Below are 24,983 nucleotides of genomic sequence, written 5' to 3'. Positions count from 1 at the left end.
GTAGAGAGTGAACCCAAAGAAATATTTTGATTGTGGATTTTTCACCGACTTCCTATTTTTTTCAACAACTTAAATTCGAATATACAAAAGAGTGCATTTGAAAAAAAATTTATATATTTGAGTTGACGTATGATTTAAAATATTTAATTTTTATAATTATTTTCGATTATATGTCACATAAAAATTTACGTCACAATGAAGGTCATGTAAGTCGTATTAGCTAAATATTGAATGGGGAGTGATATATAAATAGTTGAGAAAACGAGAAGTTTGTAATTTTAATTAATCAAATGTACAAAACTAGCTAGTGTTTTGAATCAAGCTAATGAGTATTTTTCTATCCGTGGCTTATATATAAACATAGAAAATTTGTTTAGTTATTTTGTGTGAATTAGCAAATATTCATTATTGAGATATTGTTTAGTACGTGATATGAGAACATCGAAATCAAATACGAGTTGAACAATCAATTATCGTTTCGTCGATCACCTCGAACTATATCTTAGTTTTGTAATTTACAAATAAACTTGATGATATTATACAAAAAATTAAGTTGGAAAAAGGAAGAAGAAGAAGAAGAAAAGACCGTTAAAGACATTCCTCCTCGGCAGGTAAAATGTTGTAATAACTGATGACAATGCGCACCAAACAGGTACCAAGCTCACGTTAGCTTCGACCACTTCACAATATTTTCACCCGACAGCATCACACGTGTCTCCGAATCATCCGTACACGTCATCATCTGTCACACCCACTCCTCGTCTTAGCTTTATCCCCCCACCACCACCTTCGCTTTCACACTTCTTACTCTCTCTCTCTCTCTACAAAATTCTAGGGTTTACTTTTCTACGGATTCCAGATTCATTGTCTCCAGACTCAATTCTCCTGTCGCAATGGGTTCGAAACCCGATCCGGGCGAGATAACTCAGCCGCCGCCGAGTTTCGATGAGTTTCAGCGGCAGACTTCGCTCATGACCAGCTGCACTCTGCTGTGGAAGGAGCTGTCTGATCATTTCTCTTCACTTGAGCAGGACATTATGAAGAAGTCTGAAGCCTTGAAGGCGAAGTTCCAAGCTTTGACAAATGAAACACAGCTATCTATGCGGGTTTTGGACAATCGTGAGTCGTCGATATCCAAATCTATGTCAATGGCCTACGAATCGCTTGAAAGGGCTACGAAGCTATCTGTTTCGGCTGCGATGTCAAAGGATCCCAGCACAGATAAGGAAATTGAGTCGACTGAGGAGCCGGAAGTTGATAATTCATCCGGTGTGCTGATGAAATTGAGTACTTTCTGCCGCATGATGGCTTCGAAGGAGTGTTGGAGCTTCGTGACTGTGAGGAAGAAGGAATTGGAGGTATTCAGATCCGAGATACCGAAAGCCCTGGCCGACTGTGTGGATCCTCCGAAGTTTGTCTTGGAGGCGATTTCCGAGGTTTTTCCTGTGGATAAGCGTGAGGCGAGTAGCAGTTACGATTTGGGGTGGGCTTGTGTGTTGTTGCTGGAGTCTTTGATTCCTGTGATGATGGACCCTGTGTTAGGGAAGGAGAGGATGTTGGTGACGCCGAGCATCAAATGGAAAGCTGAGAATATTGCAGAGACATGGAAGAAGAGCTTGGAGGAGAGGGGTGGAATTGAGAATACAAAAACTCCTGATGTTCATACTTTTTTGCAGCATTTGGTGACCTTTGGGATTGTGAAGGAGGAAGATTTGGATTTGTACAGGAAGCTTGTGGTGGCCTCTGCCTGGAGAAAGCAGATGCCAAAGCTTGCAGTTTCTCTTGGTCTTGCTGATAAAATGCCCGGTAATTTCTTTTTTTTTTGTCCCCATTGTAGGGATCAGTTAGTCTTCCATGTTTCTTTTCTCATTATATTTTTAATCATTAATGTGATGTAGCTGATGATCATAGTTTTGATTTTCCGAGGTAGGTAATTACAGGTTGATGCTTGTAGTTTTGCTATTGCTGGCATGCTCTTTTTTCTTGTACGAGTAGAAAAAAAGTAGAGAAAACGAAAGATTTAATATAAGGCAACCTTGACATGATGTTTCTTGGTTTTGAACCTTAAGGTTTGTTTGTTAATGTCAAATGAAGTCGAATAGAAGTTGGCAAACGTGTGTGAGAGAGATCAAGAACACAATCAGCCCCTTTTATTTGTTTGAATATTTGGTTTTGTTTGAGACAAGTAAGGTCTTTGCACCTGCATCGTTTTCTAACCATTTTGTGGCCAGTTTAGTGAAATAATGTCATTGTCATCAGTAGTGGATCTTTTTGTTTCTACTTAAACAACGAAGGAACACGACTTTAGATGGTAATAGTTCCATGACAAATGGGTCGATACTTTGAGGTTTAGTAATTTTAGAATGAATTTGCAGATAGTCCTCGTATTAACCCGAGTTTGAGAAACTTGAGGTTAGTATTTAGAATGAATTTGCAGATAGTCCTCGTATTACCCGAGTTTGAGAATTAATTTGTTGAAGGTCGGAATCCTCAAATAATTGATGTTGCATTGTCTTACTTCGTTATTATTAGTCAAATTTTCTTTAGTGCAAATATTAAGTATATATAGGTATAAGCTTCCACCTAGGCATATGCTGGGATCTAGATGATGCAGGAAACACTTCATTGTGTCTAAGTGCTTCTATTCTCACTCTTCTGCAGATATGATTGAAGAATTGATTGGAAGGGGACAACAGGTTGATGCCGTTCATTTTTCTTATGAAGTTGGACTTACCGGAAAATTCCCTCCTGTCCCGCTGCTCAAAGCTTTCCTGAAGGATGCAAAAAAAGCAGCTACATCACTTCTGGAGGATGCCAGCAATTCAGGACGTGCTGTGGTATGCATTATATATGTTTCTCATGTACATCGTGTTATATCAGGCATATCCTTTCTCTTTCTGTATACATCATTTTTAACATGCTCAAATATTTTCTAAAACATGAATCAGGTAGTTTTCTCTGCCTGCTTCCACCTTTCATCACTCCGGTTGTCTCTAATCTCTCGCCCTTTGTAACCAAAATAATTCAATATCTTTTGTGACTGAAATCTATTATAGACAGACACAATGCATCAGTTTTACTTGTCTTCTTGTTGGTGTGTGGAATGCTCTTCATCTTCTTACTCATTGTCCTTCATCGACTATTTCTGTGCAGCATCTAGCTGCAAAGAAAGAGCAATCATCAATTCGAGCAGTTCTCAAGTGCATAGAGGAATACAAACTTGAGGCTGAATTCCCACCCGAAAGCCTCAAGAAACGCCTTGAACAATTGGAGAAAACAAAGATCGAGAAGAAGAAACCAGCAAGCCCAACCGCCAAAAGAACACGAGCCAGCACGGGAGGCTTCATGCCTCCAGCCAAGGCAGGCCGCTCAACAAATGCCTATGTTTCATCTTTCCCATCTCCTCCAACATATATCCGTTCCCCGTCACACTCCCAGTATCCATCTCCGGTTCCAGCATACCCCACAACTTATACCATGTATCCACACGGAAATCGGAGCCCACAGTATCCTTACTCCCCAGAAACCGCCCCTCCCCCCTGCCATAATCGGATCATATCCCGTTTCTCCGGTGAACTACCAGGCTTATGGAGGGTACAGCAATGCAATGGCGCCTGCTTACCAGCAAGCTTACTACTGACTGGGGGGTTCTTGTCAAAAAAGGTGACTGCTGATATATGATGACAAAATCTTAATGTCATTTTAATGTTGATGTTCTGTAATCACTAACCTTTAATGGTAGCCTTTTATCTGTGTGTTGATCTTTAATCAACTGACCTCGACAAGGGCAGGCTGTATTTTCTGATTCTCGCGAACTTGTCGTTCTAGGTTGTGAAAAGTATTAAGAAATGCGTAACATGGACTATATCTGATCGATCATAGGATTTATGAATCTAACATACAAGGGTGTCCGAGTCCGATGATTCGTAAACTGTGTTTCGACATGCTTGGTATGGGGCTTGTTATAATCATCTTGTTCGAAAAACATCTGATGTCCCGTCGCCTAAATAGCGGCTTTTGTTAGCAAAGGTTCCCCTTGATGAGCTATCTTAACAATATATATTACTGTTATATCAAATTTTTTTAACAAATGAATAAATTTATATTATTGATTTATGGTCTTCAAAACCATCCACCACGGTATTCAGTATGCAAATACAATAATTTGCATTCGATCACGACATAATGTGGAAAAGGAAAAAAACACACACAAATCGTTGCTTGCATTGAAGATCAAATATCATCTCAGAAAGTTGCACACACAATTCAACGCAGAAATGAAAATCCAACCTCAGTCGTTGGCAGTGGCCAATTGCAGAGACAGCAATTCCTCCTCAGGTATAACTCTAACGTGACAATCCGATTTAGGGTACGCCACGCACATCAGAGTGTAGCCCCTCTCGATCACGTCGTCGCTCAGCATCCCCTCGCTCTGGTCCACCGAGCCACCGACCAGCCGAGCTGGGCAAGTCATGCACACGCCCAGCTTGCAGTCATGCGGAACATCCAACCCACTGTCCAGCGCCTTGGAAAGGATCGTCTCGTCCGAGTCGACTTCGAGCTCCGTTATCCCCCCACCGTGCTCGACCAGTACCTTGTACGCTCGCACGGCGGAGAATGAGCAGTGGCGGAGGCGAGGTGGCGGTAATGTGGGGAGAATTGGCGATTTTTGAGTCGGGAGAGGGAAGTATTTGAAGGAAGGAGTAGCGGGTAAGTGTAGAGCAAGGAGTGAAAAAGCCATTGACTACTGGCTTTGTGTGGAAGCGATGGAGAGGGAAGAAGATAAGGCTACTATTTTACCACCATATTATTTATTTAATAATTATTAAAATTATTAAATACATTTTGATGTGCTTCTTCGATGGTATTACATTATACATTGAAATTCACATTTTTTATTTTATTTTTATTTCTTTAATATATCATTTATCTTATAAAGTTTTAATTTTGATATGTCTTTCGATTTAAGTATTTTTTATAAATAGTCAAATTCACAAATATATTTATTATATAATATCCGTCGATAGAGAGTCACAAAGAATATTGTGGATATATTCCTTCCATCCTAAATATAAATATCATATATTTTTTTTCATTCATCCAAATTATAAGTCATATTTTGTTTTTGTCATATTGAAGCAATCATTAAGTAATGAAAGTATCCATTAAATAATGATAAAATGACAAATTTCTTTGTGGAATTTTCTTTTCCAATAATTTTGGTAATTTTGAAAACATAAATAGGTCTACACAAATGAGACAGATTAAGTAAAAAACTTATGAATTGTTAAAATATAGAAATGCGGGGAATTTTTATGATATAGTATTAAAATTTTGTTATTGATGAAAATTTTGAGTTAAAATTTATAGAATAGGGTTGTAACCACCTTGGTATGATTTGCACAGCCTATGCATCTTGTTTTCGCTTCTCAAGTTCAGTGGTCAATACAGAGCTTCATGCAATCCATTATGGCATGTTGCTAGCTTTGAATTGCGACTTCCATAACGTGTGGTTATTCTCATATTCTAGTGTTGCGGTCAAGCTGGTAACTTCGCTTACTGTTAGTTTAAATCACCAATAAGTATTAGTTTCCAACATTTTGGATCTTCTTGATTATGGTAGTTTTTATGGTATTAATCATGTTAGAAGATGTGCGAATCATGTAGCGCATAGTCTCGCTCATTTTGCCTTTTCCCACCCTTCACCTTTGTGTTTGGTTGATGTTTTGTACCCATCGTGGTTATGGATGTAGCTTCTTTGGATTCATCTAACGTTTAAATCTTGTTCTCCTAAAAAAAAGAACAAATAATATTATCGTTTTACATTTCATTTTACGTCTTTTTTCGTGCTTATATGACTTGTTTGCATCTTATTTCACGGTTATCAATTGAAATTGTATTTTTCGTGTAAACAAAAGTCCAAAAAGACGAAGAAAATTGGTAAAAACTCAACAAATTAATGTCGTGAAAAAGCAAAAGCCTCGAGAAGTTCCATAAAATTTGGGGAAAATGGTCAAAGTTGAGCCAGAGGCCAAGAAAAAAAAATCCATGGGCACGTACATTGTTATGTGGGTCGAAACGTGGGTTGAAGATTTATGAAGTTAAAAGCTTCGAATTATTGATTGATATTTGTTTATCATTGCAAGAGATTAATCTGACCAATTATTTGCATAATATTTGATGTTTGATCTCGAATCGAAAAGCTAAGGATTGAAGTTTTACTTCACAATATCAATCAACACATAGTTAAACCGACTACAAATAGTATTTGATTTCAATATATGATTTTGGGTGAAAACTGAAATATTTTCATAAATCTTAATGTTTTTATTATTTAATTAAATTCAAATGTAAATATTTGAATTTAATTAAATAAAAATAGATTTATTAATGTTAGAAATAGGTGATAAACTATTTAGAAAATTCATCGTATATTTGTTATTAGTATGACTGATACATTAATCGCGTGCTTGATGGATATCATATATGCGACCTAGCTCATGTCGGGTTCGTTCGATCCTACCTGTGGGGCATGGATATCATATATGCGACCTAGCTCATGTCGGAACGAACGGTCTGGTTGACTATTTTTATTTCTATTTTTGTTTATGCTATATTTCCTGTTAAAATAGTTGCTTATGAAATGATATTTTTTGAAGAATAGGTCTCTTGTGAGACGGTCTCACGAATATTTGTCTGTGAGACGGGTTAACTTTACTGATATTCAAAATAAAAAATAATCCTCTTAGTATAAAAAAATAATAATTTTTCATGGATAACCCAAATAAGAGATCCGTCTCATAAAATACGATCCGTGAGACCGTCTGACACAAATTTGTGTCTTCTTTGAATCTATATTTAATAGAAAATTAGCCACCTCGTTATGTAAGTTGACATCTTATTTAAGTTTTTGGTCATGTAAATCGTAAAAAATTGATCGTTGGTGCAATATATATATTGGTTTTTTCATCGTCGAATTATCGTCGACATGACATAAAATATTGATGATATGATACCTGATGATTCTGCTAACATATATTCAATGTCACGTCAAAATCTTAGAAGTCTTCAAAAAATATAATAATTATTTGAATCAAATCCTTGTAAGTCTTCAAAATCTGACCTGGGCTGTTTTAGGAAACTTGGTTTTGTTTATTTTACAATTTTACCATATATTTTATACAATTCTCTACTAGGTCCATACCAAATAAAGTGGATTTGTCTCCTTAGATTGAAATAAAATATCAAGATAAGCGACAAGGTAAATAAAGTTAACATAAGCAAAGCGCAATATAATATAGCAGTCAAAATTTTTTTCTGAATGGCAACAACCCCACTCTCCCAAAAATATTAAACTAAATATTGTATTATTATAAAAATAAATCTCTTAATTGAGCCTTTCAGAAATAAATTTTGGACGGAAAAATTATGTCCCCAAAATCTATATTTCGTACAAACATAAACTCGTACTCTTACCATCACGAAGCATGTGTGGGTCATAGTGTGATTTTCAAAAATACACAAAATACTCTCTTATATTACTGATGTGATCCGGGTGAAATGAATGAGTCGGGTCGGGTGCTCCGCCGAATCTATTATCAAGATGTTGGGAAAAATAAGAGCAAGACGTCTGGATGAACAGCTTGCTTCCCGGGATAGATGTGAACCTGCAACCAATTGGATAACCACGTGAATAGGCGTCGAAGGGGTGTTCGGCGTGACCAGTCTGATGCTTAAGTCAGTGAATAACTCAAGTAAAGAACCAATGTAACCAAAGGATGGTTGTGAGATTGGTGTGGAAGGTGAGTAGTAAATGCACAATAAATGAGTGTATTCAATATCTGAATAGAGAGTAAATGCAAGGAAAAACATGTGATTTATAGTAGAAGATGTAATTATGACCTCGTTCTTTGTGCTGATCATTAATTACAGTAGGGCGGTTAATTATACCCTATTGTTCTGACATGTCAAATCTCATATTAATCACATCCTGCCTACTTGATTTTGTCAACTATTCAAAGATAGGTCGGCTGCACACACCCTACTATGTCGGTGCAATTAAATGTAGCGCTCATATCGAAGTGGCCCGGATAAAATGCTTCTCGTGATTTCTTATGAGGGCCCGGGCATACAACGTCTCGGGGAGGTTATGTCCCGGGGGCTTCCATGGCCCAGCCCCTTGACTGACTGGCCCCTTCACGGATTTTTCAAGTCGTACTCCCCTCGTCCCGGGAAATTTTAAGACTCGGATGTCAATCCAGTTTTTCGCCTTATTGACCCGAAAACAGTCCATGCTTCTGACCCGGGCACTTTTCATGGACAGGCTCCACGGCCTGGGACATCCCGGACACTGTCCATGACCCGGGATATCCCGAGGTATCATCAATTACAAAATTAGAAATTTTTATATTATCTATACAAAATTATTAAATTTGAGGTCCTTATAATTAACGAGCTTTGTACTGACAATTCATATTTTTTTTCAATACAATTGTCTATTTAACATTTGCTATTGATCAAGAGAGGGAGAATGATTTTTCTTGTCTACTGACTTGTATATTTTGAGTTTTGATTCGATAAGTTTTCAAAATTTTGTTTTGATTAATTAAATTTTAATTTTTGGCTATTTTTAGTCTAATTTCTGACATGACATCGAAAAATTCAGCAATTTTCGATATCATTTCAGCAATTTTTGGTACGATTTCAACAGTTTCTGATACCACTTGAACACTTAATAGTTCTGAAAACCAAAAAAATTCAAAGTCTGTACACCAAAACAAAATTTTGAACCTTTAGGTTACCAAAATCTAAAATAAGCAAAGGTAGTGGACCTAGTAATTATTTTCTTTTTCAGAAATAATATATTATCGTAATTTCATGAGCACACAAACATATTTGATATTATTTAAATCTTATCCAAAGACAAATGACAATAGCATATCCCATTTTAAACCTATAATAAAAAACCAAAATCATATAAAAATAATCTATAATATTTTTTATACAACAAATTTTTTTCGCATATGCATGCATCCAAAGGGTACTAGTATTTTAGTAAAGATAAAAACTTGTGTGAGACGATTTCACGTGTCATATTTTGTGAGACGAATCTCTTATTTGGGTCATCCATGAAAAAATATTACTTTTTATGATAAGAATATTATTTTTTATTATGGATATCGATAGGGTTGACTTGTCTCACAGATAAAGATTTGTGAGATCGTCACACAAGATATTTATGGTTTACTTGTTAACCGTTGATTCATCCCAAGCTTTTAAAATCGTCTTATGTGTCCGAACAATTAATTCATCTATGTAAATTCGTTTTCCTTGATTTTTTTTATATCACTCACCAATTCTAGTCTTTTCACTTCCTCCATTTTTATCTTTCCATTTTCATCGCCGGCCGATGTAATTGTCGCTGCCGGCCGCCATCGCTTCATCTACCTATCCATTTTCGTCACCGGTGCCATTCTGTCACAGTTCTAAAAGATTAAGGTAATATCTATAAAGCTATGGTCGATTGAATCAACCTTTTTTAAACATCAGTATCTCATCCACTTTCCAAATTTTTCAAATTATTAGAATAATTTTTTCTTTATCTACTTTTTGAATTCTTATTAATATCACTCCTAAAATAAAAAATAATTATAAATATCATGAAATTAAATACCAAAAATATCAAATCTAAATTATTATGTATCGTACTAACATATTTTTTTTCTAAAAAACAAAATTTAAAATTAAAAAAAAATATTTAAATATTTATTGTAATAAATATATAAAATTTGATTTTTAAATTTTTTATAAGGTGAAAAAACACGTTCATAAAATCCGAATTTTCGGGCTCTGTCCAAGAAAATATGGTTATTATTCCTGCTCAACTTACTCCCGAAGCAATCGTGTCGATTTGGCTTCATAAATCAAAAGTCCTACACTAAAAATATTTAGGGCAAAATTTGTGTGAGAACGTTTTCCAATTTGTCGTATTTTGTGAGCGAATTCTTATTTGGTTCATCCATGAAAAAATACTCTTAACATAAAAAGTAATACTTTTCATGTGTGACTCTCACAAATACGACCCGTGAGACCGTCTCACACAAGTTTTTGCTTACTTTTTATTGTGAATATCGGTAGAGTTGATCCGTCTTACAGATAAAATTTTGTGAGACCGTCTTACAAGAGACCTAGTCAGAAATAAAATAACAAATGAAAAATTTGAGATTTTAATTTCAATCGAAATCAATGCCTCTGAGTTCAACAATTAATTTTCGTATACAAAATTTTATAATATTTAATTGTTTTGTTTTAGAAGAGATTTTTATCGCGCAAGAACCTAAACTCCTACCTCCTGCCAATTGCCATGACTTTAAGTGACAACACTTTGGGATGTTGTGTCCATTGCAAAAGACACTAAAACCTTTACACTTTTAATAATTCATCCCAAATAAATTTATTTAAAATATACATATGAAAAGACGCAATTATCAACATGGACTCGTATTATTAAATATATATTATTTAAACTTTTGTAATCATCATATCTGAATTTGTGTATATTGTATCAATTTACTATAGTCAAAAATTTGTGTGAGACGATCTCACGGGTCGTATTTTATGAGATGAATATCTTATTTGAGTCATCCATGAAAAATATTACTTTTTATGCTAAGAGTATTACTTTTTATTATGAATATCGGTAGGTTTGACTCGTCTCACAGATAAAGATTTGTGAGACTGTATCATTAGATACATACTCTTTATTATAATTTACCGAAAATTTATATTTCACTTTCTAAAATATATATATATAATCCTGAATTCTCCACTCTTTTGATGTATTTGAGGGTACATCACTGGACATATATTGCTATGATATAATTTTCTGCATTTTCTGATATTTTAAAATATTTTATTTTATGAAATATGATAATTAATTAGTGTTATATATATGACATAAAATTTTGATGCAGCAGATTGAATTGCATAGTGGAAGATAAATGCTATATAAAAACTGATCAAGAATTTAATCAAAATGTTCAATTTATATTTATCAACGAAATTTTATTGTTCCAACAATAATAAAATTATATAATTATAATTTATAATTTTATATCCATAATAATATCAAATCACGAAAATACAGGAACAGGCTACAATTTTACGGACGTACACCAAAATATTTCCTCCACCACAAGCCACATGACTCAAAGAAAATTAAGCCGCCGTCTGTATGGCAGCGCAATGCCCGAGACGGTGACTGGTGTCCGGCAGAAACCATTAGCTCTCGGGGACGACACGACAACGGACACAGTAACATCAGCAAAAGCTCCGAAGATGAACTTGTGTGTGTGCTTAGGGTTTAAGGCCAAATAGCAAACAAGAAGCTCATGCAAGAACTCCCAGTCAGCCTCAACCCCCGCGGACTCGCGTGCCTCGATCATCTCCTGCATCGACTTTCGAAAGTCCTCATATGGGTCCGGGGAGTACTTGTCAACCGCAACCCCGCCACCCGCCGCCCCTTGTCGAGGAGCTGCAATTGTTTCCGGCTGCTCGAGTAAGGAGTTGGAACAGCCAGGGGAGGAGCAGAAGAAGCGGCGGGAGGCGAACGCGGAGCTGAAATCTGGAACGGGGCTGGTTTCGGGGGAGGAGGAAGAGGAGGAGAACTCGGCTGCGGCTAAACTGTCTGAGGTGGAGACTTCGTACAAAGAGTTGTAGTTCTTGATTAAGACAGAGTGGTGGGTGTAAGGGTTTGTTTGGGCGAATTCTTGAATTTCTTCTTCTTCTTGTTCCTCAATGGTGGGTGGTGAGGAGAAAGTGATGGTGGGCAGACATTTGAATTTGGAGAAACAGAGGTTGAAACTCTTCCATAATATGTTGGACATTTTTCACTTTCTTTTGTTTGTACTAAGTTGTTGCATGAGTATATGTATGCATGTATGTATATACTCCAGTTGTTGCAAAATAATAATAGAGCAAGAATTCTTCTTCTGTGCATTCCGGTACAACTTTTATGTTATCTTTGATGTTATATATTCTTTTTATGCATGTGCCTGCATATACATACACACATATACATATATATATTCCGAAACTTTAATTTTGTAATTATAAGCATTGACACAATATGCCTATGACACAAGTATCTATGTTTGAGTGGATTAATATATAATAGTTTGGAATTCAAATTCATCTTTTATCTCAAAAAAATATGTATCATTTGACGTATCAATAATATTAGATAACCAAAATCAGAATAAGGTTCACTTACAAGACCAATATGCAAAATTTCCCCCAATTTCACACTATAAATTCACATACTAGATCGATGTTTCTAATATTTATGTAGTTTTTTATATAGATCAAAACCCAGAGCTAAGAAAGTTGCAAGATGAAATCTAACTTGGTCTGCTGGCACATACATGCATGTAGGATTATTATCAATTATCATGTCTAATATTTCCATAAAAATCAGTAGAACATCATGTGCACTTGCGAAGTTGCATGTTTGGTTCTTAAGCTCCGCTTGCGTTTAATGTGAGGATAAAGCAATTTTTACAGTTCGAGTCAGTCGTTTGTTGTTCATATATATATGGTACGAGATGCTCGTGCTCGTGACTGTGTAATATAATTGTCCTTTGACTCGGTCAACATTCACCAGCAAGAGTAATTTTCATAGATTCCACCAGACAAAAATACAGTTGATAAAAGGACTGACTGATATGTTTTTTTCCTCAAATCTTATAATATATAAATAAATTATTTCCACACGTATATACCTATCGCTGACGTGGCGCTCATCGACTGCGTATTTCATATTGTCTTTGCTCGGAATCTATTATGACAAAAACCTGTGTGAGACGGTATCACGGTTCGTATTTTGTCGACGGATCTTTTATTTGAGTCATCTATGAAAAAATATTACTTTTTACTGACTTAATTTTTGTGATATATGGAATTCAAGCAGATCATAGCTGCTACAATCCTTCGTTTGTGGCGTAAATCTGGTGAGAAATATATTGAATGGAGATACATAGAACTTTTTTCTAGACAGAAATATGTTGGATTCTGCTTATGATCCACGAAGAAGCACAAAAATGTGATATTTAATTTCATGATGTGTATGTGGGGTTTTCTTTTAAAATATTATAAATAAATAAACTAATTGTAAAAATATGACAAATTTTGAGGGTTTGTAAAAATATAACAATCCGGGACTTGCTGTCCCGGATTCACCTTTTTTTAATTTTTTTTTTAAAAAAAAGAAAGTGGGGGCACGGATTTTAAAAAAAGAAAATCTAACTCGGCGACGTTTTTCAAAACCGTTGCTATTGGCGACGGTTTAAAACTACCTTCGCTATTCGCGACGGTTTAAGCACAACCGTCGCTATGATAAATCCGTCGGTCTCTATCACGGATTATAAGAAGCCGTGTCACAAATATGCGTGTATTCTTTCCATCTTCGTCGAAAATAATTGTTCCTCATATTCATTCTCACAACTTATTTCTTTCATTCGATTTATATGTGCAAAATCCATCTTTTCTACTTCGATCATATATTAAAAGAGTAGGTCTCATGTGAGACCGTCTCACGGATCTTAATCTGTGAGACGGGTCAACCCTACCCATATTCACAATATAATGTAATACACCTAGCATAAAAAGTAATACTTTTTCATGGATGACCCAAAATAAGAGATCTGTCTCACAAATACGACCCGTGAGACCGTCTCACACAAGTTTTTGCCATATTAAAATTATTTGTTTACTTTATCGTCCATTTAATTTGAAGAGATACGAAAATGTAATGTTTAATTTCGTTGATAATATTATAATTATATATTAAGAAGTAATTTTAATATAAATAATTTAATTTAATATAAGAATGAGTTAATATTAGTGTATTTAATACTAATGAAATTATAAATTACTTTGTTACATTTTTAAAGTATATTGAGAATAAGTTTTAAAATTACACGTAATTTTAATCTCCGTAATTTATAATACAATTAATATTATAATTATTCATATAGTATACATATAATTTCACTTAAATATAAAATCCGTAATTTATATACATATTCTAATTCCAATAAAACAATAAATATTATAATTATTGTAATTGTTGTAGATACAATATTATATCAAACTATTTTTTAATATCACGATTGATATTGAAAATACATTATTTAACTAAATTATACTTATTTATATAATGTTAGTGAACAAAATAATAATTGCATTAATATAATATAAATTATACAAACAAAATATTAAAAAAATTAATTAAATTATTTTCTCAATTATACAGAACTTGTAATAATATAACGGACGATGCTAATATATGAAATAAATGACAAGTATTATAAAAAAAGTTACATATTAAAATTACTTCTTAATATATAATTAAAATATTATCAACGAAATTAAACATTACATTTTAGTATCTCTTCAAATTAAATGGACGATAAAGTAAACAAATAATTTTAATATATGATCGAAGTAGAAAAGATGGATTTTGCACTTATAAATCGAATGAATGAAATAAGTTGTGAGAATGAATATGAAGAACAATTATTTTCGACGAAGATAGAAAGAATACACGCATATTTGTGACACGGCTTCTTATAATCCGTGACAGTGAGTGACGGATTTATATTAGCGACTGTTTTTGCTTAAACCGTCGCCAATAGCGACGGTATATACAAACCGTCGCCGATTTACATTTTCTTTTTTTAAAATCCGTGCCCCCACTTTCTTTTTTCTAAAAAATAAAAATAAAAAAGGTGAATCCGGGACAGTAAGTGCCGGATTGTTATATTTTTACAAATCCTCAAAATTTGTCATATTTTTACAATTAGTTTATTTATTTATAATATTTTTAAAAAAAAACCCTGTGTATGTGTGTATCAGAGATCAGGTCAAAGAAAAGTTCAATAGGACTAAACAAATCAATCAATTTTAGAGTGTTTCTGTGGTTCTCAGAAATGTACAAAAATTAAACAAATTTGCTGTAATATAAGGTTTCAAGTATTTTTTCATGCATGCAACCCTAAGATCATTAGAGTTTTTGCATCCCATGAATAGGTGTTCCCATTGGACGGTTTTGTTCGCTTTCTTAATGTTTCGGTTTTCAGTTTTACAAATGTCTAATCCGTTATTAATCATTTTATTTCAGTTCGGATTTTCATAATATGGTTTGGTGTTTTTGTTCGTTTTTTTCGGTCCAAGACTTTAGTTGAATTAAAAATGTAATTGATTTAAAATACTAATTCATTTATATTATTCCAAAAAATACGAATTCATATCGAATCCCTTCTGAAAATCATAAAATTCTTTAAAAATATTTAGAAGAACAAAATTTAAATAATTTTGAAGAAACGAGAAAATAAAATACATATCCTCAATTTTGAATAATGAAAAATACATTTATAAAACTATCTAGCAAGTCCAGAAAATATAAAGTAAGAAATATATCAAAAAATATACTAGAAGCAGCACGAGGTCTTTCTTTTTCTTGAGCAAGTTGTGCCATTTGCGTTGGTTCTTGAATCTTGAATATTGAAAAGGGAAGAAGTAAAATGGAGAAAATGGAGATAAGCAGAGAAGATAAATGAGAGGTCAAATTGCCAATCATATTTCTTAAAATTATTCACTTATTTTAAGTTTTTGGCTTAGGATATAGCCAAAAACAAAGAAATAATTGTAAAAAATTCGGTTTTAATTGAAATATTATATTTCCTCTGACCGATTTGTAGTTCGTCAGTATATATCTCATGAAAACGATACGTATAATAATGACAACAAAATTAAAAAAAATAATAATTAAAACAGCTAATTAATTATATCGGATCCATTGCTAGAAATCATATGGAGAATGAAACTGGAATAATAAGAACTTTAGGATAACACAAACTTACGATATGATCAACTACACAAAAATCATATAAACTCTATAGAAAAACGATCGCGCAGCTGTTAGTAATAATGAATGGCGGAGCCATGATCATTCCCGACTTGACCAGAACTAGATGATCTCGAATACTTCTTCTTCGATGAAGAAGATGGATTAGCAGACAAATCACTCGACCTTCTTCTCAAAATCTCCCTCATTCCATCGGCGACACGGATCGCCGGATTCGATTTACTCGATTTTCGACAGAAGGACATGTGAGCTTTGACAGCTTCATCCATCCCGAATACCTTGTAATTGCACTCATCTCTCACAGCCTCCGAACACAGCCCGCAGAGCCATTTGCCATCGAAGCTTGACTTCACTTTGCTGATGTAATCCTGCGTGCAGTCTTCTTTCAATCCACAGCACTCGCACTTCACCGATTCGATGTCCATTTCGGAGAAACCGATGATGTCTTCTTCTCAAGGAAATGAAAAGATCAAGAAAAACAACGGGTTAAGGGATTGTGCTGCTTTTGGTCAGCTTTCTTCCTTCTTTTCCGTGGGTGTAGTCGTGTTTTGGAATAGCGATTTGAAGCCCTTTTTTCGTGGGAGGATAAGTGGGATATGGGAAAAGAGAGAGCGTGTTTTATAGTTGGATAATGTTTGTAAGGAAGAGACGTTTTATGTTTCGACTGGGATTGTAGAGTGGGGGAAGTAATTGCCTTAATTTTCTCCATGTTCTAAGGGACATTGGGCAGTGGAAAAAAGAGACAACGTGGGGGGCCTATGGTGGAGGGCCCTTCCCCTCTTATTGAAAATTCAAAAAAATATCTAATGAACTTGTCTTTTTTTTATTTAAAAAAATTTAAATCCTATTTTTAAAGTGTTTTAATGTAACACTCCAAATACGAGTGTCACGTCACTATCATGCCAATGCTATATTAGTGTCACGTAAAAAAAAAAATCAACATAATCGTTGAAGGAAGAAAACAAAGATAGTCTACTATATCTATGATTCGATAACATAAATTATCAAAATTATAAATAAGCAAATACAGTGGAAGAACTTTCTTCATAAGTTGATTTGTAATCTAATTTATGAAGAATTTTATTTTATTGTATATTTTATGGTAGATAGGTAGTTAAATTTTAGTTGATAAGATTTGAATTCTACAACATCTATCACCATATTTCTTAAGTAGACTTTATGTTATAAAATGTTGATCAAATAATATATATATATATATATATATATATATATATATATATATATATATATATATATATATATATGTCAAGTTTGGAACCATTCTAATAATTGACTCAAATTTATGGGCTTCTTTTTTATTTTTATTTTTTTATTATCTATAGTGTATATTGACATGTTACTCCATGCAAGTTTTATTAGAAAATTATTCTATGGTGTATCGGGGATTTGAGAACAAATCAAAATAATTTAGATGTTTTAATCGTATGACAAAAAATTGTGTGATACGGATTTCTTATTTGAATCATCTATGAAATATGTTACTTTTTATGCTAAGAGTATTAATTTTTATTATGAATATCGGTAGGGTTGACCCGTCTCACATATTAAGATCCGTGAAACGGTTTCGCATGAGACTCACTCTAATTGTATTTAATAAAAATTACTACTTCCGTATATGAAAAATAATAACTATATAATTTAATAAATGAATAGGTCTCTTGTGAGACGGTCTCACGAATCTTTATCCGTGAGACGAGTCAATCATACCGATATTCACAATAAAAAGTAATACTTTTAGTATAAAAAAGTAATATTTTTTCATGGATGATCCAAATACGAGATATATCTCACAAAATACGACCCGTGAGACCGTCTCAGACAAATTTTTGCGTTCATAAATAGATTATGTCAACCTCATAATATTGACGGTTCGTATTCGTTATCTTTGAGTCGACCGAACAAAAGGCCAAATTTACATAAATAATTAAATTTCAAGAATCATGGCAATGGGTTTGTGAATGAACCAACCTTTAGCATGTCTTGTCTATACAATATTTGGACAAATTCATTATTACAAATACAAACAAATTAATCCCAAATTTGGTTTCCATTACTTGATTTCGCCGACTTAGAAAAATGATTTTACTTTAAACTTCTTACCCCGAGAAATTTCGTTATATGAATAATTCATATATATTATAGAGAGGATCGAGTGTTAATTGTTTCACTAAAAATCAACAGTCAGTTTAAACATTATATTTCAATTGTTTTTACAATATAGACAGTTATTGCAATCAACGATATGAATTGCACTAAATTATTTGAAGTCTCTTTACTAGAAATTTTTATCTTTTTATTTAATTTAATTTAATAAAAATATACTCTAAATTTTTTTAAAAAAATTAACTTAATATTCAAATTTATTTTATCTTTATAATTGAATCATTATAATTTTCATAGATCTATAATTTTTTAAGGCTCATCCATTTTTAGATTGAATTGCGCCAAATCATGTGTTTAGGTGCTGTAATTCGTGCCGAAAATATGCCAATTACCTTGTCAAATTAAAAGCGCATTTGTTTTTTTTTATTATTATTATAGAGAAAACGTATTTGTATTAATAAAAATTTGGGGTGAAATCAAATGACTTACATAAACTATTTACAAAGAGATCACATGCTATGTCATCAAATACAGAAACACCACAAAATGTAAAAAATCCATCGATGCATCTTTTTCAATGTCTCCGTAGGAACTTGAATACATTGGCAAAATACGTTTTCAAAAAACGATTAGAATTAGGCAAAAGTTTGTGTGAGACGGTCTCACGTGTCGTATTTTGTAAGACGGATATCTTATTTGGGTTATCTATGAAAAAATATTATTTTTTATTCTAAGAGTATTACTTTTTATTGTGAATATCGGTAAGGTTGACCCGTCTCACAGATAAAAATTCGTGAGACCGTCTCACAATAGTATTGGAATTATTGAATCGAATAAATCTTTATTAAAATTTTGTTTCCATTCCGAAAAACATGGCGTAACATGTGGGGATGTTTTCTTAAAAGGCAAAAACTTGTGTGAGACGGTCTCACGGGTCGTATTCGTGAGACGGATCTCTTATTTGGGTCAACCATGAAAAAGTATTACTTTTTATGCTAAGAGTATCAATTTTTATTATGAATATGGGTAGGGTTGACCCGTCTCACGGATTATAACCCGTGAGACGGTCTCACATGAGACTCACTCTTCTTAAAAAAAGTCCGAAAAATATGAGGTTGAGGCATATAATTTTTTGAATATATATTACACATAATTAATATTTTAAAAACATAAAATATTGCAAAAAATTGAGGCCAAACAATCGAAGCATTAAGGATTATAAATTTATGCGTGCTTAAATCAATTCAAAACTACCGTTAATCCTCGCATAATTTTAGAACAATTTTTAAATTATATATAACTCTACAACAAAAAATAGATAATTTTGTATAATTTGAATATATATAAGCCGTATTCTAATTTGTGTTGGTAAAAATCAACCTGCGAGACAATTGTTTTGTTTAAGAAATTAAACACATAGTTTTAGGACAAAAACTTGTGTGAGACGGTCTCACGGGATGTATTTTATGAGACAGATTTTTTATTTGGATCATCAATGAAAAAATATTACTTTTTATACTAAGAGTATTTGTTATGCCTAAAAAATAATCTAAGAAGCCCACAAACAAAGCCCAACCTTCGGCCCACAAGAGACGCAGACAGTTGGTCTAAGAAAAGCACGATGCGGGAAGTTGAGCCATGACCCAACGTGTGTGATCGTGGAATGCAGTTGAAACTCTCCTATGGAGTGTGTGACAAAAGCAATATGAGGAATCAGAAAGACCAACGACAAATCAATCCAACAAATCTACAGCAAAAACTCTGCAGAATTCCTTATTAATTTTATGCAAAATTTCTCTTATTTGCTCTTTTGTTTATTGTCATTTCCGACAAGCATTCTATAGATTTTAGCAATGTCCATCCAAGTCTCATGTGAAAGCTTTGTTCGAATTTATAACGGCATAATAAATATTGATGTTGCTTATGAATTCCTCCTTTAATTTCATTATATTTCTCATTTCACGTTCTTATTTTTGGAGCCATTTCGAGGGAATTAGAACAAACGGTCAAATCGAGATCCGCAACGTTTGGTAAACGAAGTCAGATTAATTCACATTTGGCACGCCCGTAAATTTTCGTGACAAACAGTATTACATTTTATTATGAATATCGGTATGGTTGACCAGTCTCACAGATAAAGATTCGTGAGACCGTCTCACAAGAAATCTACTCTCGTTTTAAAGGTTCAAAATTAATTAGGATGACATATTGTAATCATGTTTTATAAGTTAGATTGGTACCTTTTTTAGTATAAAATTGACGTGGTTAGCTTCTTAATGTCATAATTAAAATAAGAAAGCACTCGATCATCGTGGGAAAATCTATTCATTTTCTTGAAATGGTCCGTCGCGAGTAATTCTTATCATATCACAACATCATTAGATTATACGAACTTTTCTTTTTTTTTTTTTTTTTGAATTTCTAAACTAAGGGGTGGGGGATCGAACCCATGCCATTTGGCTGGGGATTACAAATGAGAACCATTGGGCCACTGCCCTGGTCTCAGATTATACGAACTTTTCATCTATCAATAAAAGTTGATATCATATATTAATGATCCAACGACTAAAACTGTAAGTATCATTTTACTACAATTTAGGAGTCGCTCCATGCCTATTTCTTCTTTTATGGCTTTAATTACAACTTCACAAAGTTGGTCTGTTTAGTCAATGCTTTGATTTAATGCAGAAAACTGGTACCACTATTTAAATTGTTTAATTTAATTTGGGATAAAAGTAAATTTGCATTAATACAATTTATTTAATAATAATAAATAACACATACATAAATTATTACATAAATGTTTTTAAAATATATATGAATTATTCCCACAGTACAGTCCGGTGGTCCGTCCATACCAATCTGGAACTGTAAGAATTAAATGATCCAATGCTTCATTCCGAATTAATTTTTTTAGATATTTTATTTTAAAACCCCTTTTTTTTTAAAGAAAAATTAACAAATAGAGTATGTCTCTTGTGAAACGGTCTCACGAATCTATGGATGTAAACGATCCAAATCAAACCAAATAGTATCAAGCTTGAGCTTGGTTTGTTTAAAACTGTTTGAGGCTCGAGCTCGATTCGAGCTTCTATTATCAGGCTCGAACTTGGTTTGTATTGAAATTACTGAGCTCGTTAAAAGCTCGAGCTCGGCTCGTTAAAAGCTTGTTTAGCATGTTAATCAAGCCAGGCTCGAGCTCGGCTCGTTAAAAGCTCGTTTAGCATGTTAATCAAGCCAGGCTCGAGCTTGATTCATTAATAGCTCGTTTAACATGTTTAAAAAGCCTGGCTGGAGCTCGTCTCGTTTTCGAGCTCGATAAACATAGAATTGAGCTCGAGTTTGAGTTTGAATCGAGCTTGTTGAAAATTAAATATATCTATAAACTAATTTTAAATCAGACATAAAAATGTAAATTCATTCATAAGTAACCAAAACGACACAAATAAAAGCAAAAAAAACATAAATAAGTATATTATTGAACATTCCAAAATCATGTTTGCGAGCCACCTAAACGAGCCGAACTCGAACTCGAGCTCGCGAGCCTATTATCAAACATGTTTGCGAGCTCACGAGCCAAATATCCTTAGGCTTGAGCTTGGTTTGATTAAATTTTCGAGCTCAAAATCGAGCTTGGGCTTGGTTTGATATGATTAACAAACAAACTCAAACGAGCTTTTTATCGAACCGAGCTTCGAATAGCTCGCAAACCGTTTGATTAATTTACAACCCTACACGAATCTTTATCTGTGAGACATATAACCCTACTGATATTCACAATAAAAAATAATACTCTTAACATAAAAAAGAATATTTTTTCATAGATTACCCAAATAAAAGACTGTCTCACAAAATACGACTTGTGAAACCGTCTCACAAAATTTTTTACCAACAAATATCATCTTTTGGAAACAAAAATATACGTTTTTCCTAAAAAAAAATTTATATATTTAAAAATTAAGAATCCAGCCGCACTCGCAATTTACAACTCATTTGACAACGTATATGTCGGGAATAAAATTGATTTTTTTTTATTGTTCATAAACAACAATAAGAAAATGTCTGAAAAATTAATTTATTATTCCATTATTACAATTCCATCATATTGGGGTTCCACCAACCTGGGACCATCTTGGACATTACTTCAAAAAACCTCGAAATCTCAATATAAATAATTAAAATATAAAAGGAATTATCAAATAAAAATCTGGGATGATTGTCATGATTATTAAAGAAGACCTGCACCATTAAGGACACTTTAATCGTCATTAGTTCTACTTAATCATGCGATTGTGATCAATTATTGTAGTTGCAAAACATCATCCTTAATTCAAACAAAAACAAAACCCAAAAATCTTGGATTTCAGGTCCATTTACAAGATTGTTTGATGAACACTGAAAACATACCCAAACCAACCAACATTATTCTACAATCTCGACTCGATCCATCTGCAGATGGCTCGTGCGTTTCTACATTCGGATCAAGTCTCGATCAGACTAACAACACAACATCTAAAAATCGATGAAAATCGCATTAGTTTATTGGATCCTAAGAAAGAGGAGTCATGAAGTACCATAAACATAGTTGGACTCCCTAATCTCCAACCCTCCTTCCTCCTCCAACATGATCTCCTTGTCGCGGCAATCGCTGCTGCAAAATGCTTTCTCACCCCTGAAAATCGAAGGACGTATCAGGGATAGAAAAGAAGGGCATAGTGAGGGAAATTGCCCTCCTCAACATCGACCGAAATTCTTTGCAATTTCGATGATGAACTTTTATTCGAAAATCCAACGTTCGTTTCCTTTGATTTCCGACTTTTGTTTCCACGACACACATGAAGTTCTTAATTTTGATCGTCCACTTAGATCAAAATGTTTGTACCATCATGATTGTCCATGCTACTTACAACAAGAATATAATCGCCAACATACATGAATGGAATATCGATAAAAAGGTACCAACATGAGATAATTCTATTGATCTTTGAAGCTTGAGATGAGATTGGCAAAAACGATTAGCAACTACACAATTCCAAGATATACATGATTCATGAATGAAATCCAACTAAAAAATCGAATCGAATTAGTCGAAATAAATGAAAAGTGTGTCAAACTTGAAACAAACAGTAAAATTAACATAATGTGAGCTAACCTGTACATGTAAATATCTTTCCCTTGCCCAAGATTCCTCTTGCAATTGTAGCAAAAACTGAGGAAACTCTCAGAGGGGTAACTCATTGATTGATCCGAAGAAAACCCGATCTTTTTTCTCGAATCAGAAAACTTGACAACTCCACTAGAACTCTCAACAATGCAATCATCAAATATATGGGTTGTTTTCGGATTCGGACCATAAGATATCACACATGTGTAGTCCTCTGAAAGCTCCATCTCACTAGCAGATAGGCTACTAAAAGCGCCCGAATTCGAAGAACTGAAAGGGGACTTCTTAATGGAAGACGGGGAAAACCTGGGTGAAAATGAACCTATATGAGAATTCCGAGTCTTGATCCCGAAATCTCGAGGAGATTTTGGTGAATCAGCAGGGGAGAGAACAGGGGGAAGCAGTGGAGGGACTTGGATCTTCAACTGGGAACCGATGAGAACCATTCGGCTATCGAGTTTCGACACATTCGGGTCAGATTTCTCGTCAATCAGAACATCAATAAGGCTAAGACCAACCTTTCCTGAATCCAATTTCATCCCAAAGATTCTTACTTTCCGGTTTGGGAGTTTTGGGAGTGTTTGGTTCAGACCAGAAGGGGTTTTTTAGAGCTAAAAATGGCTTGCTGTCAAGAATTGAAGTTGGACTACTCATTGTGGATTCAGTTTCAGCGGATCCCTTCGACACAAAATCAGTGAACAGCTTAGGTGAACTGAATATCGAGGAAATCCGATGTCTATAATTGTTCTTCGAAGATTGCGAAGGTTCATAATCCGCCATAGCAGCTTGTTCTTAAATAGTCACCAAGATTCTTAATGATCTGTACATATATGCACAGAGAATATAAACCAAAAGATCTTGATTTTCACTCTAAAATGTAGATGAAAAAACAAAACGCAGAGAGGGATAAGGAGAATCCACACCTGAGATTGTTCCGAAGTAAATCGGCCAATTTTCGCAGCAAAAACAAAGGCAAAAACGCCAAGAAAAAACACTGCTTTGGGTACAAAAATCACGGGTTCAAGTTCAACACAATCGAAACTCAAAATTTAGAACTCCTTCCCATAATCAAACTACAAAAGACTCAACTTTTCACAAAACCCATCAATTATAACCCCCCAAAATCCACTCCACAGAGCTGTCTCAGAACAAATTCAGAAAGCCAAGAAAAGGAAAAGGAAAGGGAAATTTTCAGTACTTTACCGAGTTTTTCGCAATTGTTCTCTAATTACCCTGAGCAAGAATCCCTTTACCCTCTGAAAATCAACAAACAAACCACCCCAAAAGTCATCACCAGTACCAGGCTTTAATACATACAAACAAAAAAGATTTCACAAAGCGTTTATTTTTTTACTAACCTTTTTTTAAAAAAATATCTGCTTTTTTTTTCACTTCCTCCTCTCTTTCTTTGTTTGTTTCCTACCCACTATTATTATCTCAGCTAAAATGGTCTTTTTTCCACATAAAGATTCAAATGTTACATTTAGAAAAGACAAGACCCATTCCACCAAAAATACCTGAAAGGGAGAAGAAAAGCTGAAATAAATTTCATAAAAAATAGAATAGCAATTCAAGAAAATCACTCACCCCTTTTGCAAGTGGATGTCCTTTTATCTTCACCCACACAAAAAAAAAAAAACTGTTCTTTTTATTTTTTTAAAAATATCCCCTTTTTCTACACTTGTCTCTGTAAATTTAATTTCTTGCCACGGGAAAAAGAAAAAGGTGAAGATTTCCCAACGTGCCCTGTGCATGAAAATCAGTGGCTTT

General features: G+C 33.8%; 5 protein-coding genes across 5 annotated transcripts; 1 reads left to right on the top strand and 4 right to left on the bottom strand.

Annotated features, from left to right (window-relative positions):
- The first annotated feature begins 798 nt into the window (after positions 1 to 798).
- Positions 799 to 3,865, top strand: LOC140827908 (FRIGIDA-like protein 4a). The gene is given in 4 exon segments (XM_073190851.1): positions 799 to 1,806; positions 2,662 to 2,837; positions 3,154 to 3,534; positions 3,536 to 3,865. Coding segments are annotated over 4 exon segments (1,575 nt in total). The 5' UTR covers positions 799 to 893; the 3' UTR covers positions 3,641 to 3,865.
- A 230-nt stretch (positions 3,866 to 4,095) lies between these two features.
- LOC140827909 (ferredoxin C 1, chloroplastic-like) lies at positions 4,096 to 4,788 on the bottom strand. Its single transcript, XM_073190852.1, has one exon. It carries the CDS (start codon positions 4,739 to 4,741, stop codon positions 4,292 to 4,294), a length of 450 nt encoding a protein of 149 aa, XP_073046953.1. The 5' UTR covers positions 4,742 to 4,788; the 3' UTR covers positions 4,096 to 4,291.
- A 6,335-nt stretch (positions 4,789 to 11,123) lies between these two features.
- Positions 11,124 to 11,997, bottom strand: LOC140828582 (transcription repressor OFP11-like). The gene has a single exon (XM_073191523.1). The coding sequence runs from the start codon at positions 11,883 to 11,885 to the stop codon at positions 11,208 to 11,210; it is 678 nt and encodes a 225-aa protein (XP_073047624.1). The 5' UTR covers positions 11,886 to 11,997; the 3' UTR covers positions 11,124 to 11,207.
- A 3,845-nt stretch (positions 11,998 to 15,842) lies between these two features.
- On the bottom strand, positions 15,843 to 16,615 carry LOC140828581 (uncharacterized). The gene has a single exon (XM_073191521.1). It carries the CDS (start codon positions 16,348 to 16,350, stop codon positions 15,979 to 15,981), a length of 372 nt encoding a protein of 123 aa, XP_073047622.1. The 5' UTR covers positions 16,351 to 16,615; the 3' UTR covers positions 15,843 to 15,978.
- A 5,681-nt stretch (positions 16,616 to 22,296) lies between these two features.
- On the bottom strand, positions 22,297 to 24,759 carry LOC140827907 (FCS-Like Zinc finger 8-like). The gene is given in 5 exon segments (XM_073190850.1): positions 22,297 to 22,721; positions 23,202 to 23,749; positions 23,751 to 24,033; positions 24,137 to 24,469; positions 24,572 to 24,759. Coding segments are annotated over 3 exon segments (900 nt in total). The 5' UTR covers positions 23,994 to 24,033; positions 24,137 to 24,469; positions 24,572 to 24,759; the 3' UTR covers positions 22,297 to 22,612.
- Positions 24,760 to 24,983: the final 224 nt, after the last annotated feature.

The sequence above is a fragment of the Primulina eburnea genome, chromosome 3 (genome assembly GCF_022965805.1).
Source record: "Primulina eburnea isolate SZY01 chromosome 3, ASM2296580v1, whole genome shotgun sequence".
Classification (NCBI taxonomy): domain Eukaryota; kingdom Viridiplantae; phylum Streptophyta; class Magnoliopsida; order Lamiales; family Gesneriaceae; genus Primulina; species Primulina eburnea.
Note: the sequence above shows the minus strand (reverse complement) of the source record. Positions and strands in the feature narration are given on the sequence as shown.

Coding starts and splice junctions, on each gene's coding strand:
- LOC140827909 (XM_073190852.1), bottom strand. CDS start 4,741: ATGGCTTTTTCACTCCTTGCTCTACACTTACCCGCTACTCCTTCCTTC.
- LOC140828582 (XM_073191523.1), bottom strand. CDS start 11,885: ATGTCCAACATATTATGGAAGAGTTTCAACCTCTGTTTCTCCAAATTC.
- LOC140828581 (XM_073191521.1), bottom strand. CDS start 16,350: ATGGACATCGAATCGGTGAAGTGCGAGTGCTGTGGATTGAAAGAAGAC.